Consider the following 12,876-nt stretch of genomic DNA (forward strand, 5'->3'; position numbering starts at 1 on the left):
GACCTGTATGCAATGCAGCTCTCCCTAAGAAGCAGATTTCTTCCACCATGTCTGAATACAGGTTAATGGTGCCCATATTGTTTTACCCCCAGGATGGCTATGTGTCTTTGGCCCTGCAGATTCTACAGGCGAAGCAGCAGATTTCAGTGCTCCCCACTTGTACAATCCGTGTGGATGATCGTCACGTTACATATTTGGACAAGTTTGCGGGTCATCAGTGTATGGTGTTACAGTAGGACAGACTGTCACCATATGAATGGGCTGCGTAACTGAAAAGCGGATTACCCAAGTCATCTGCAGACTCACAAACTGCATATTCTTGTGCTGTTACCGGAGATTTAATAAAACATTTTACCATTTCGGATATCCCTTGGAGGTAATTTAGGATAAACAAATGTGCATGAATCAGTTATTACCTTGAGCATATGGGACCGACAACTCCAGTCTGGGTAATTAACAAGTCAGTTAGGAAATTGGATATATTAGAAGGAAAATTAAAAAAAAAAAAAAAAAAAAGTCTCTGGAAATTATAGGACTTTCCGCTAAATGCAACCAGAGGTCAATGTATTTCTCCAGTGGAACATTATGGCCATCAAGGTCACTTTTCATTTAGGACTGATGCATAATGTTCAACAGCATTTTTACTACATCAATAATAGTAATTAACGTCACACTTTATTTACATACAGTGGGGAAAAAAAAGTATTTAGTCAGTCAGCAATAGTGCAAGTTCCACCACTTAAAAAGATGAGAGGCGTCTGTAATTTACATCATAGGTAGACCTCAACTATGGGAGACAAACTGAGAAAAAAAAAATCCAGAAAATCACATTGTCTGTTTTTTTTTCATTTTATTTGCATATTATGGTGGAAAATAAGTATTTGGTCAGAAACAAGCAATCAAGATTTCTGGCTCTCACAGACCTGTAACTTCTTCTTTAAGAGTCTCCTCTTTCCTCCACTCATTACCTGTAGTAATGGCACCTGTTTAAACTTGTTATCAGTATAAAAAGACACCTGTGTACACCCTCAAACAGTCTGACTCCAAACTCCACTATGGTGAAGACCAAAGAGCTGTCAAAGGACACCAGAAACAAAATTGTAGCCCTGCACCAGGCTGGGAAGACTGAATCTGCAATAGCCAACCAGCTTGGAGTGAAGAAATCAATTGTGGGAGCAATAATTAGAAAATGGAAGACATACAAGACCACTGATAATCTCCCTCGATCTGGTGCTCCACGCAAAATCCCACCCCATGGGGTCAGAATGATCACAAGAACGGTGAGCAAAAATCCCAGAACCACGCGGGGGGACCTAGTGAATGAACTGCAGAGAGCTGGGACCAATGTAACAAGGCCTACCATAAGTAACACACTATGCCACCATGGACTCAGATCCTGCAGTGCCAGACCTGTCCCACTGCTTAAGCCTGTACATGTCCGGGCCCGTCTGAAGTTTGCTAGAGAGCATTTGGATGATCCAGAGGAGTTTTGGGAGAATGTCCTATGGTCTGATGAAACCAAACTGGAACTGTTTGGTAGAAACACAACTTGTCGTGTTTGGAGGAGAAAGAATACTGAGTTGCATCCATCAAACACCATACCTACTGTAAAGCATGGTGGTGGAAACATCATGCTTTGGGGCTGTTTCTCTGCAAAGGGGCCAGGACGACTGATCCGGGTACATGAAAGAATGAATGGGGCCATGTATCGTGAGATTTTGAGTGCAAACCTCCTTCCATCAGCAAGGGCATTGAAGATGAAACGTGGCTGGGTCTTTCAACATGACAATGATCCAAATCACACCGCCAGGGCAACGAAGGAGTGGCTTCGTAAGAAACATTTCAAGGTCCTTGGGTGGCCTAGCCAGTCTCCAGATCTCAACCCTATAGAAAACCTTTGGAGGGAGTTGAAAGTCCGTGTTGCCAAGCGAAAAGCCAAAAACATCACTGCTCTAGAGGAGATCTGCATGGAGGAATGGGCCAACATACCAACAACAGTGTGTGGCTACCTTGTGAAGACTTACAGAAAACGTTTGACCTCTGTCATTGCCAACAAAGGATATATCACAAAGTATTGAGATGAAATTTTGTTTCTGACCAAATACTTATTTTCCACCATAATATGCAAATAAAATGAAAAAAAAAAAAACAGACTGTGATTTTCTGGATTTTTTTTTCTCAGTTTGTCTCCCATAGTTGAGGTCTACCTATGATGTAAATTACAGACGTCTCTCATCTTTTTAAGTGGTGGAACTTGCACTATTGCTGACTGACTAAATACTTTTTTGCCCCACTGTATATACATACAGTGAATGCATGTATATTTTAGGGGGGTTTATCTATAACTTGAGAAGAAAAAAAAGTTTCTATGGAGCATGTTAAAAAAAGCTAAAGAAGGAGTCCTTAGTAGTGGAAACCCATTAGAGATCTAATGGGGAGAGAGTGAACAAAGTGCCATTGGTTTGTGCTTATAATTACAAAACAATACAAGCTTGGTGCGACAACTTTATTATTTTCATGTCACTGCGCAGTGAAGTTGGGTGTACATTGTTAGGCAGGGCGATCACATAATAAACACATGCTTCCGGTTTGGTGGGCATGGGGGACCTGTCAGTTTCCCTTTAACTTTCAATAAATGGATATGGGGTAACATTTCTCCTTGTGGAGAGTGGCGAGACAAGCCTGGCATGTCAGAGTAAGGAGACTTCTTAGCTAAACATGCTCCTCTGGGAAATTAAACATGCAAAGTGTCTTCAGAGAGAAAGAAGACCAAGACTCTAGCGCCACCTATTGGAAACCGTGATCCTAAGGCGTCACAATTGCGAGTGTAATGCGAGAAACTTGCGTGAGTCTCTCGCCACAACACCCGGCACTGCCGCAGGCGGTTCAGACTGGAGCGCTCATCTGCATAGAAAGACATGCAGGCGCACACTCCGGTCTCGAGTGCCGGCGACAATGCCGGGTATTGATGTACGTGTTTCTCGCATTGCACGCACAAGTTTGACCCCAGCCTAAAAGTCAATATCTACTCTTAAACGAGCCTTGCAATATGACATGGCCTAAAAGCCAAACTAGAATCTCAATTTGCAGACACGGTGTTTCAGGATGTTGTCTGCAAATTGAGATTCTGATTTGGCTTTTATCTTAAGTCATATTGCAAGGCTTGTTAAAAAATAGTCATTGACTTTTAGGATCATGGTTTCCAATAGGTGGCGCTAGAGTTTTAGTCCTCTTCCTTTCTGAAGAGACAATTTGCATACTTAATAGATTTCTATGACATCCAGAGTTTCTGATCTGTCACTTTTCAAGCAGTCAGCATGTGTCAATCATCACTATTTTCATTTTGCACAAGTGGCAGAAAATTGGTGAGAATGGACAAAATGCTGTTCACATCATTCATTGCTCGAGACTTCAGAAAATATTCTCACCCCTTTCCACAAAAAAAAAAAGTCTCATTTATTTTTTGGAACTAAAAATGGTAACTTATTGGGGACAGTAAATGAAGCTGACCCACAAGACCAGGCACAGCTGGTAGACAGGGAAGACATAAAACAAGAACTAAGATAACAGAGACCTTTTACTTATTGAGTGCTTAGAATATTAATTCTTAATATGACATGTAAGATGAATTAGTCACTTTTTTTATTTATACATTAATACAGGCTCTTTAAAAAAAAAAAAAGCTTGAGGACAAAATGTAGGAAGCACTTAGACGCAATGTAGGGCTCAGACATCTTCCTATGCAATATAGTGCCCAGAGCTACATCTGTAAATGGATAAAGGGTGAACGAGCCCTAGTAAATTAAAAAGCAGGCAGCATCTGTACCAGCAAGGTTCAGCTGAGGCTGCACTGGAGCATTAAGGCAAAGAGTTTGTAAAGAAAAGACTACCATCCCGGCCTTTATGCAGGCATGTCAATGCCATCCTCGGACACATTAATCACCTACACTAGAAGATAAAAAGACGCAGCGGAAATGCGATTACACCACAAGTAGGACTACATAAAATTACACTGGACAGTCCGTAAGCAGGAACAAGCAAGAACCTTTGCCAAAAGCTAAAGGCACTTTCTTAAATAATTCCTGAATTGGCTGGCGCTGGTGCTACACTAAGCACACACACAGGGAATCAGGCTTTTTTAGGTTTTACTAGAATATTTGTTTTTAAAGAAACAAATTCAATCTAGATGTTTGCAAGCTCCAACAGGAATTTGGAAAAGGATGTGTGTGGGGTCACCGATGGAGCCTCCTCTGATTAAAATAAAAAAAAATAAAAAACACTACACATGAGAAATAGGTTTTCCAACCTGAGGAGGTAGGAGGACAGGTGTGGTGACAAGCTCCAGTGGTCATTAGGAGAACAGGAGCGCTGTGTGGTCTGCGAGGAAGGCCCCAACAAGCAGAGGAGAAAGTGCATTACTTCTACATTAGGAAATGCCACAAAGACGTGTCCCCAACATTTGTGCAGATAAAGGAAGTAGCCGACCAAAACAGCAACCATTTGCCATACAGCAATCATGCTGCTGCGGCTGTAATGTGACTTGTGCAGCTATAGGTCAGTAACTTATCACCGGGGGTCTGACGCCTGGCGCCACCAACAATTAACATACATTTGCTCCGGCAACAGCCAGAGGTTTACAGAGTATGGGGCAGAACAGCACAGATCTATAGTCCATTCAATGGCAGCCCCATGGTACTGCAGATCAGCTCCTGAAATCTGGCAGAACCAGAATGGGTCTCAGGCCGTCGGACACAGCTAGGGACCTGGGTAGAAGACAGACATGGCTAGTCCCACCTACGTAGCACTTAATATGTGCTATACAGTGAGCAGCAGCAACACACAATTGCTGGGGTCTCTGCTGGAGTAGCACAGCTGTTGGGGGATAGCTGACCCAGATCAGCTCTGCCACGGTCACACTGGGGGCTGTTTACCTCTTCAATTAAGGCTCCTATGGATGCACCACAGTTACAGAATTACAGAGAGGAAAAAATGATTAGAAAAAAAATCCCCAGAGAGTTACTCATCTCTTACGACAGAGTATATAAAAAAAAATAAAAAACATGTATAAGACACATGCCAAAAAAATTTAAAAATGATAATTTTTTTTAGATAGCCACACAACTGTATAAACATGGTGAATTAAGTTCATAGGTTACATAGTATAAAACACGAACAATATAAAACACAAAAAAATGTTCTACATTTGCGTGTGAATTACAGCTGCTGAAATAAATGAGATGCAAAATCTAAGAAAACTGGCAAAATTGGCCTCATCAGGCCTGTTCACTATGGGGTGAATTACTCAGAATGGTTTAATAAACTGCAAAGTAAACACTTGCTGGCAGATTAGTCAGCTGGTCAGGCTTCTAGCATGGAGATACTTTAGGGTTAGTATACTATCAGAAGAGCCCGAAAAAGCAAGGACTGTCCATTGTTAATAAAACAGAAGCTGTTTGGTGTCAAAAGGCAAGCCAGGCTACACAAGTATCCTTACGGAAGCACTATATAGTATGGTCTTTGGAAGGGATCATTTTTGTGCCAGTCCTAAGGACCAGGGGGCACTCATTACAGGTGCAATAAAGGCGATTCTGACCACTAAATAGGAAAGGGTTCTTTCCAGTTAGGGTATTGCACAGACTGACTGCCCTACCACAAGAGGTAATAATGGCAGGGATTAGAACCACTTTTACATTGATGCTTCAGTACACAACACTGGGTGATAATTTAGTGACATAATGTACAATTGGTGGGGAAAGGTTGAACTATGTAACTGCGTGGTCAATAGCTTTCTCACTGTGGCGTGTCAGTGTAAAAAAATTCTACTATGTTTAGCCAAAAATGTATTGTCCTTTCTATTAAATAGACATATGGTAAGATAAAATGTCGCTTATAGATAAGATGCTATGAGATTATAGTTTTGGGGGGATTTGGCAGATAAATCGTGGTATGCGGTGACCAGATGTATAGCAAAGCAGTTTGGGAATATTGGCTAGAAATAAAATATGCTTGTGCAGTTTTGGAACATTGGATATGTATGGAAAATTGTGAGACCGATTATACTGCACACTGGGAAAGAAACAGACTTTCACCTACAATGCCTCAATGGGGTGCTCCCATCTTCAACATTTTGGACATATCCAAGGTATCATTTTTAACAACCACAAATAGGTTTGATTGACTGAAATTGGAAAAATCATATGAGGCAATATCCCGCAGCTAGGTAGGTGAACTAACATTTAGTGCTAACACATGAGAAACTGTATACACTTTGTAAATTATATTTGTGTTAAACATAAAGGGACAGATGGAAAAAGTCCCCATAAATCACGCTCTCTGACGATCATGTGGCAAACAGTAGAATATGGAAGTGTGATGTGTACAGCTGCAGTCAAAGCAGGTAATCAGCAGGCAAACATCTCATCTGTCCCTGTGGAAAACAGCGCCGTCAGCCAAGTTATTAGCAAGCAGATCTATTTTTGCAGCTGATGTCTGACGGGGTTATGCTGGAGAGCTTACTGAGATAACTATGGGATTTTTTGTCTTCACCCAGAGCTCCTGGAGCTGACATGGTGACAATAAGTAGCAGTGCTTTACTTTCATTACATATCTCCTACTTAATCCAGTATTAAGGACATTTAAAGGGGTTGTTTACTACTAGGACATCCGCTTCTCAGTCTCTGTTTCACCCCCAGTAGTATACCACCACTTAGGCCTCATACCCATTGGCGGTTAAAAAAACGGACCTTAAAAAAGGGTGGAGTGTTATGCGAGTGTCATGCGATTTCTAATCTTTCCATCCGTTTTCCATCCGTTTTTCTTTCCCAGCCACTCTTTTCCTACAGTCAGTTACAGGACCATTTATAGTGTTCTATACCACAGAATGGTGATGTATCCATTAAAAACGGATGGAAAACGGATGGTCCGTTTTTGGTCCATTTTTTTAATCGCACCCATTGACTTCTATTGAGGAAAATCGCTGCAAATCGCAGCATGCTGTGATTTTATTCTCAGACCGATTTTGGCTGAGAAAAAAATCGCAAGTGAGATGTCACCCACTCACTAACATGGGTCAGAGTGCAGTCAGATTTAAAATCGGATTGCAATCATCCGATTTAATCGCCAGTGAGTATGAGGCCTTATACTCACCTCCGATGCCAGAGCTATTCCAGGGATGTCGGGCACCTATGTCATGCGACCCCTGCAGCCAATCAGTGCTGGCTCCACTCTCGATATAATAGACAGCTAAAGCCTGTTTCACATTTCCGTCTTATTATGTCAATCAAAATCCGCCAGAGCAGTAAAAAATGGATCCGGTTCTGTCTTGGGTCAAACGGATGTCACTGGATCCGTTTAGTGGATGGATCCGCTGCAGCCGGTAAGTGGATGACATTTAAAGCAACCGCGGAGAGAGGGAGAGAGAGGGGGAGAGAGAGGGGGAGAGGGGGAGAGAGAGAGAGAGAGAGAGAGAGAGAGAGAGAGAGAGAGAGAGAGAGGGGGAGAGAGAGAGAGAGAGAGGGGGAGAGAGAGAGAGAGAGAGGGAGAGGGAGAGGGAGAGAGGGAGAGAGAGAGGGAGAGAGGGAGAGAGGGAGAGAGAGAGAGGGAGAGAGAGAGAGGGAGAGAGAGAGAGATTTTTTCATGGCTTTTCCAGAATGCTACTCAGGGTTAAAATGCTTGGCAGAGCAAATCTGCTGGGCATGCACAATTGAAAATAGCGGTCCGTCGCTCCAAAAAAAGTTTCAGAGTCCGTCTCCTCCGCCTGGGTGACGCTACAATTCTAACGGATCCGTCAAAAAACGCATGCGACGGACGACCATCAGTCAAAATCAGCAGCTAATGTAAGTGTATGGTGGAAAAAAACGGATCCGACAAAAAAGGGGCGGTCCATTTTTTTTCTAAAAGTGGCGGATTTTGACTGACGTTAAAAAACGGAAATGTGAAACAGGCCTAAGGAGGAAGCGAGAGCAGCCGCAGCGCTCACTTCCATCTGATGTCCGATTTTTCCATAGAGGAGAGTGAAGCCAGCACTGATTGTTAGATCATGCGATCCCTGCTTCAGACATATTCAAGACATCTAGAGGCAATGAGAACAGTAGATGCGCTCTCCCCAATTATGTCCGTAGGAGAGGAGCCTAGAGCCAGGAGTGATTTCCCACAGGGATCCGTAGAGAACAGCTCAACACTGGCACTTGAGGGGGAGAGTGTAAGTGTTATTTTATGGGGGGGGGGAGGGGGGAACACATATGGATTAAGAAGGGTAGTCACAGTAGTGGACAACCTCTTTACATTATCTCCCCAGTGCAACTACTGAAAAAAAAAAAAAAACTGGTTTTGCGTTGAGTATGAATTGCATTACTAATCGATATGAAACCATCATCTGTGCCACTAAACATATTAAACACATGAATTGAGCACATTAGTAATGCTGAGCTGTTCTTTTTGATCCAAGCCTCTGTTACACGAGAAGAATGTACAATGAAATAGGTGTCATAGCAAACAGGTTTAATATGTAAGCTTAGCGGCATGACCAAGCATAAGAAATAAGACACCGATGATCACACACGGCATCCTACAGTAAAACACTTTCTGAACAGCCCCCTCTAATCACACTACTAAGGCGGCAAAATGCTAGTTGGTTTGAGACATACAGTACAGTAACTTACAACGACTGTACTGATGTACTGTAATGTAGTAACCATATAACGAACATGTGAATATGAAGGAACTTTAAAAAAAAAGATACTTTAGGTGGCATAATAAAGCGAAACTACTAAATGAAAATGTTCTATAGTTGTTAAAAACTAGAACACCACCTAAATTTTCCCAAAACATTAGGTGAGTAAAAATATTGTTCTAAATACTGTGTCCTATTCTGTCTTATGCTGGGCACATTAACAATGAAGGGATGTTATTCTTACAGCGGTTGTGTCATGACATAGGAGACATGATTCCTACTCCCAATGAATTGGGGTACTGCAAAACAACAGTGGGTAGATCTGCCACCTCCAGCAGGCCGAGCTGCTGCAGTTGCCCTGTCAGAGAAGTGATAAGATCCATAATGGACCAAAAAATAGTTTCAGTCAGAACTAATGTCACGATTCAGATGTCGAGTAACCCACAACCAGGGGCTTTTACCCTGGCCCCAACACTACAGCTTGCCCTTTTCCCCAGGTTACTTCTGAAGGTGACGATGCCAGGGCCACCAATCTTGCCATATCTCATGTATCCACCCTCCATCTGTACTCATCCCCCACTAAGCAAAGAGGGGAGCAACCGTGTACCGCAGTACACCAACCAGACGAGCAAGGGCAACTGAAAATATCAGACATGCAAATATTCACTCACATAACAGAGGAATGCACCAGGGAGTGGAGGATGGGGAAAAACCAGATCCGTCACCGTCCGTCGTCTGCTAGAATGAACGCCTATGGGCAACGGATCGCTCGTAGTCCGTTTTTTTAACGGAGCATGCTCAGTTTACCTCTGGTCACTGGTGTCAGCTGATGAGACAACTGATACCATCATCTGACACCTACTACCACGAACTTCAGAGAAAACAGGAGAGGCGGATGGAAGTATTCATCTGCCGTTCCTGCGCTGAGTATAAATAAATAATTTTAAAAAAACCAGCGTGGGTCTCCCCCTATTTTTGATAACCAGCCAGACGAAACTCACAGCTGGGGGCTGCAACCCTCAGCTGTCAGTTTCAGCAAGGCTAGTTTTCAAGAATAGAGGGGTTCATATGCTTTTTATTATTTAAATAAATAATTTTAAAAAAAAAAACCGGCATGGAGTGCCCCCCATTTTTGACAACCAGCCTTGCTAAAGTAGACAGCTGGGGGCTGATATTCTCAGGCTGGTGAGGGCAGAGCAAAGTATTGCAGTGTGCAGATGCGGGGAAAGGTCAGAGGCCCAGCGCCTGCACACTGCAGTACTTTGCTCTGCCCTTAACAGGGCAGAGAAGTACGCCTGCGCAGGAGCGCGATGCCGGGGAGCTATGATGCAAGCAGGAAGGCAGCATCACAAGAAGATGGGAGGAGCCGGACCAAGACCTGAGACACCCTTCAGACCGGACCGCCCCTCCAGGTGAGTATAATAAAACTTATTTTTATCTTCTCTTTCAGGTCGGACCAGGGCCTTATCTACAGCATTATAGAATGTTGTAGATAAGCCCTGAAAGGCAGCAGCCGCAGCTGATATCAGCCAAAAGTGCTGACAGGTTTGCTTTAACACAGGAGCTGAGGTTACCTTGCTTTCGCCAATTCGGTCATTTTCTGTTCAAGTTCTAGCCTTTTTTGCCTTTCCTTTTCAAGGTCCTGTTTTAATGTTTCAACATTGGTCTCTTCCCGAAGTTTCCTGAGCTCTTCCTCTGTCACAAGACAAACACAGAAACAGATGCTTAGAATTAAAAACAGATCTAGAAGAGGTTATAAAAGCAAGGACATGAAAAAAGAACAACGTTGCACTTTGGAGTACCTGTATATTGTACGTTAGAGAATAAAAGTATCAGAAACGCCTGTGTATACCACACTTATTAGCATCACTCCTTACAGCTAGACATAGGCCCAGAAAACATGACAGCTAGAGTTTGGCAGTACAACTATCCGCAGAGCACAAGCGCCACTTGTGGCAGTCTGTAGTCTGTGAATGGATTTGTAAAGCATGCTTATTGCCAAGCACAGCATTTTACTGCCACTGCTAGATAAGCCAATACGTTTTCCCAAACCCAGTCTTGCAGAAAGCTTAATTTAAAAAGTGTCCCATCACCCCAAACCTCAGAATAAAGATGACAGGAGCAGAAGTTAGCGTCCCTCCCAAGTCATACAGCGCCAGAAAGCGGATAGCTCAGCTGCTATATTCAGAGTTCTAGAACTCGAGGATTAGTTAAGAGATGCCTGCATAGCGCATGAAGAACGACTTGAGGAGGGTTATTTTGTTAAAGAGAAAGATACAGCAAAATCATGTTAAAGGAACGTAATGCCATCGTTCGATCTGTGCTATGCTACTGAATACACAGCACCTTTACAAGAAGGAACAATGGATGCAACTCACACCACAAGGCATATGCTTCAACATTAGAAGTCCCAGCCTCGGTGTCAGGGTGGAACACACACATAAGCCTGTAAGGTGCTGAAACGTTAAGACTATGCGCGCACGTTGAGTATTTGCTTGCAGAAATTGCTGCAAGGTTTCTGCATCTTTTGGCAGCAAAAACACTGCGGCAAAAACGCGCGTTTTGCTGAGACTTTTGGTGTGCTTTTGCAGCGGTTTAGCATGCGTTTTTGTACTGCAATGAAGGCTTTTTTGAGACAAGAAATTTAGAAGAAAAAAAAAAATTGTGTGATGTAATTTCTTGGTTCAACACTCCCTTTTTATTCTGATGCAGTAGCATCAGAGTAATGGGATTAGGTTTTGCTGTCAGCAGCTGTCATTGACACCTAGGCTTAGTAATGAAAAGGTGTCAGCCCAACACCCTCATTACTAAGCCGATAAACACACAGTGGGTACGGAAAGTACAGTATTTTCCGGCGCATAAGACGACACACCCCCCCCCCCCCCCCCCCCCGACTTTTCCAGTTAAAATAGAAAATCTCCTTAAAAGTCGGGGGGTCTTCTTATATGCAGTGTCATCTTATATGCCGGGTGCAGAGCAATCTGCATATGGCGGGGGAGTCGTCCAACTGACGAAGGGAGGGTGCAAGTGGAGTTATCATCCCCCTTTTACCTCATTGATGGCAGCGGTGCCATCTGCGGGTCTCTGTGCCGGGGATCGGCGGCTCCTCCATCTGCAGTGTGGCGGCTCTGTGCTGGGGGTCGGCAGCGGCTCCTCTTTGTCCAGCTTGGGGGCGCTGTGCTGGGGGGCGCCTGCTGCGGCTCTTTGGGCAGCATCGGGGCTCCTCCGGCATTTCCCCAAAGCCCTGAGGCCCAAGGCAGCTCCATTGCTGCGATGCGGTGGCCTCCGGGAAAATGGCCGCCGGAGCTCCTGCATGCTGATTCAGATCTCGTCACGAGATCTGAATCTGAGCATGTGTGGGCTCCGGCGGCCATTTTCCCGGAGGCCACCGCATCGCAGCAATGGAGCTGCCTTGGGCCTCAGGGCTTTGGGGAAATGCCGGAGGAGCCCCGATGCTGCCCAAAGAGCCGCAGCAGGCGCCCCCAAGCTGGACAAAGAGGAGCCGCTACCGACCCCCAGCACAGAGCCGCCACACTGCAGATGGAGGAGCCGCCGATCCCCAGCACAGAGACCCGCAGATGGCACCGCTGCCTCAGGGCTTTGGGGAAATGCCAGAGGAGCCCCCACGCTGGACAAAGAGGAGTTGCGTCGACCCCCAGCACAGAGCCGCCACACTGCTGAAGGAGAAGCCGCCGCACTGCTGCCACCAATGAGGTAAAAGGGGGATGATAACACCACTTACAGCCTCCCTTCTTCATTGGGACCACTCCCCCACCATATGCACTCGGCGTACAAGACGACACCCGGCGTATAAGATGACCCCCGACTTAAGAAGATTTTCAGGGGCTGAAAAGTCGTCCTATACGCCGGAAAATACAGTATTCAGACCCCCTTAAATTTTTCATTCTGTTTCATTGCAGCCATTTGGTAAATTCAAAAAAGTTCATTTTTTTCTCATTAATGTACACTCTGCACCCCATCTTGACCAGCCATGAGTCTTCTTGGGAATGATGCAACAAGTTTTCCACACCTGGATTTAGGGATCCTCTTGCCATTCTTCCTTGCAGATCCTCTCCAGTTCCGTCAGGTTGGATGGTGAACGTTGATGGACAGCCATTTTCAGGTCTCTACAGAGATGCTCAATTGGGTTTAGGTCAGGACTCTGGCTGGGCCAGTCAAGAATGGTCACAGAGTTGTTCTGAAGC

At 44.4% G+C, this 12,876-nt stretch overlaps 1 protein-coding gene across 4 annotated transcripts in view; it reads right to left on the bottom strand.

Moving 5' to 3' along the window:
• GRAMD4 (GRAM domain containing 4) overlaps window positions 1-12,876 on the bottom strand; it is a 142,515-nt gene that overhangs the window by 70,705 nt on the left and 58,934 nt on the right. For all 4 annotated transcript variants that reach the window (XM_073573499.1, XM_073573497.1, XM_073573498.1 and 1 more), the window contains one exon: window positions 10,246-10,366. In XM_073573499.1, coding sequence (XP_073429600.1) covers window positions 10,246-10,366 — 121 coding nt within the window. The remainder of the gene's footprint in view (window positions 1-10,245; window positions 10,367-12,876) is intronic.

This window comes from Dendrobates tinctorius, unplaced genomic scaffold (genome assembly GCF_039654945.1).
Source record: "Dendrobates tinctorius isolate UK_male_01 unplaced genomic scaffold, ASM3965494v1 ptg000035l, whole genome shotgun sequence".
Lineage (NCBI taxonomy): Eukaryota > Metazoa > Chordata > Amphibia > Anura > Dendrobatidae > Dendrobates > Dendrobates tinctorius.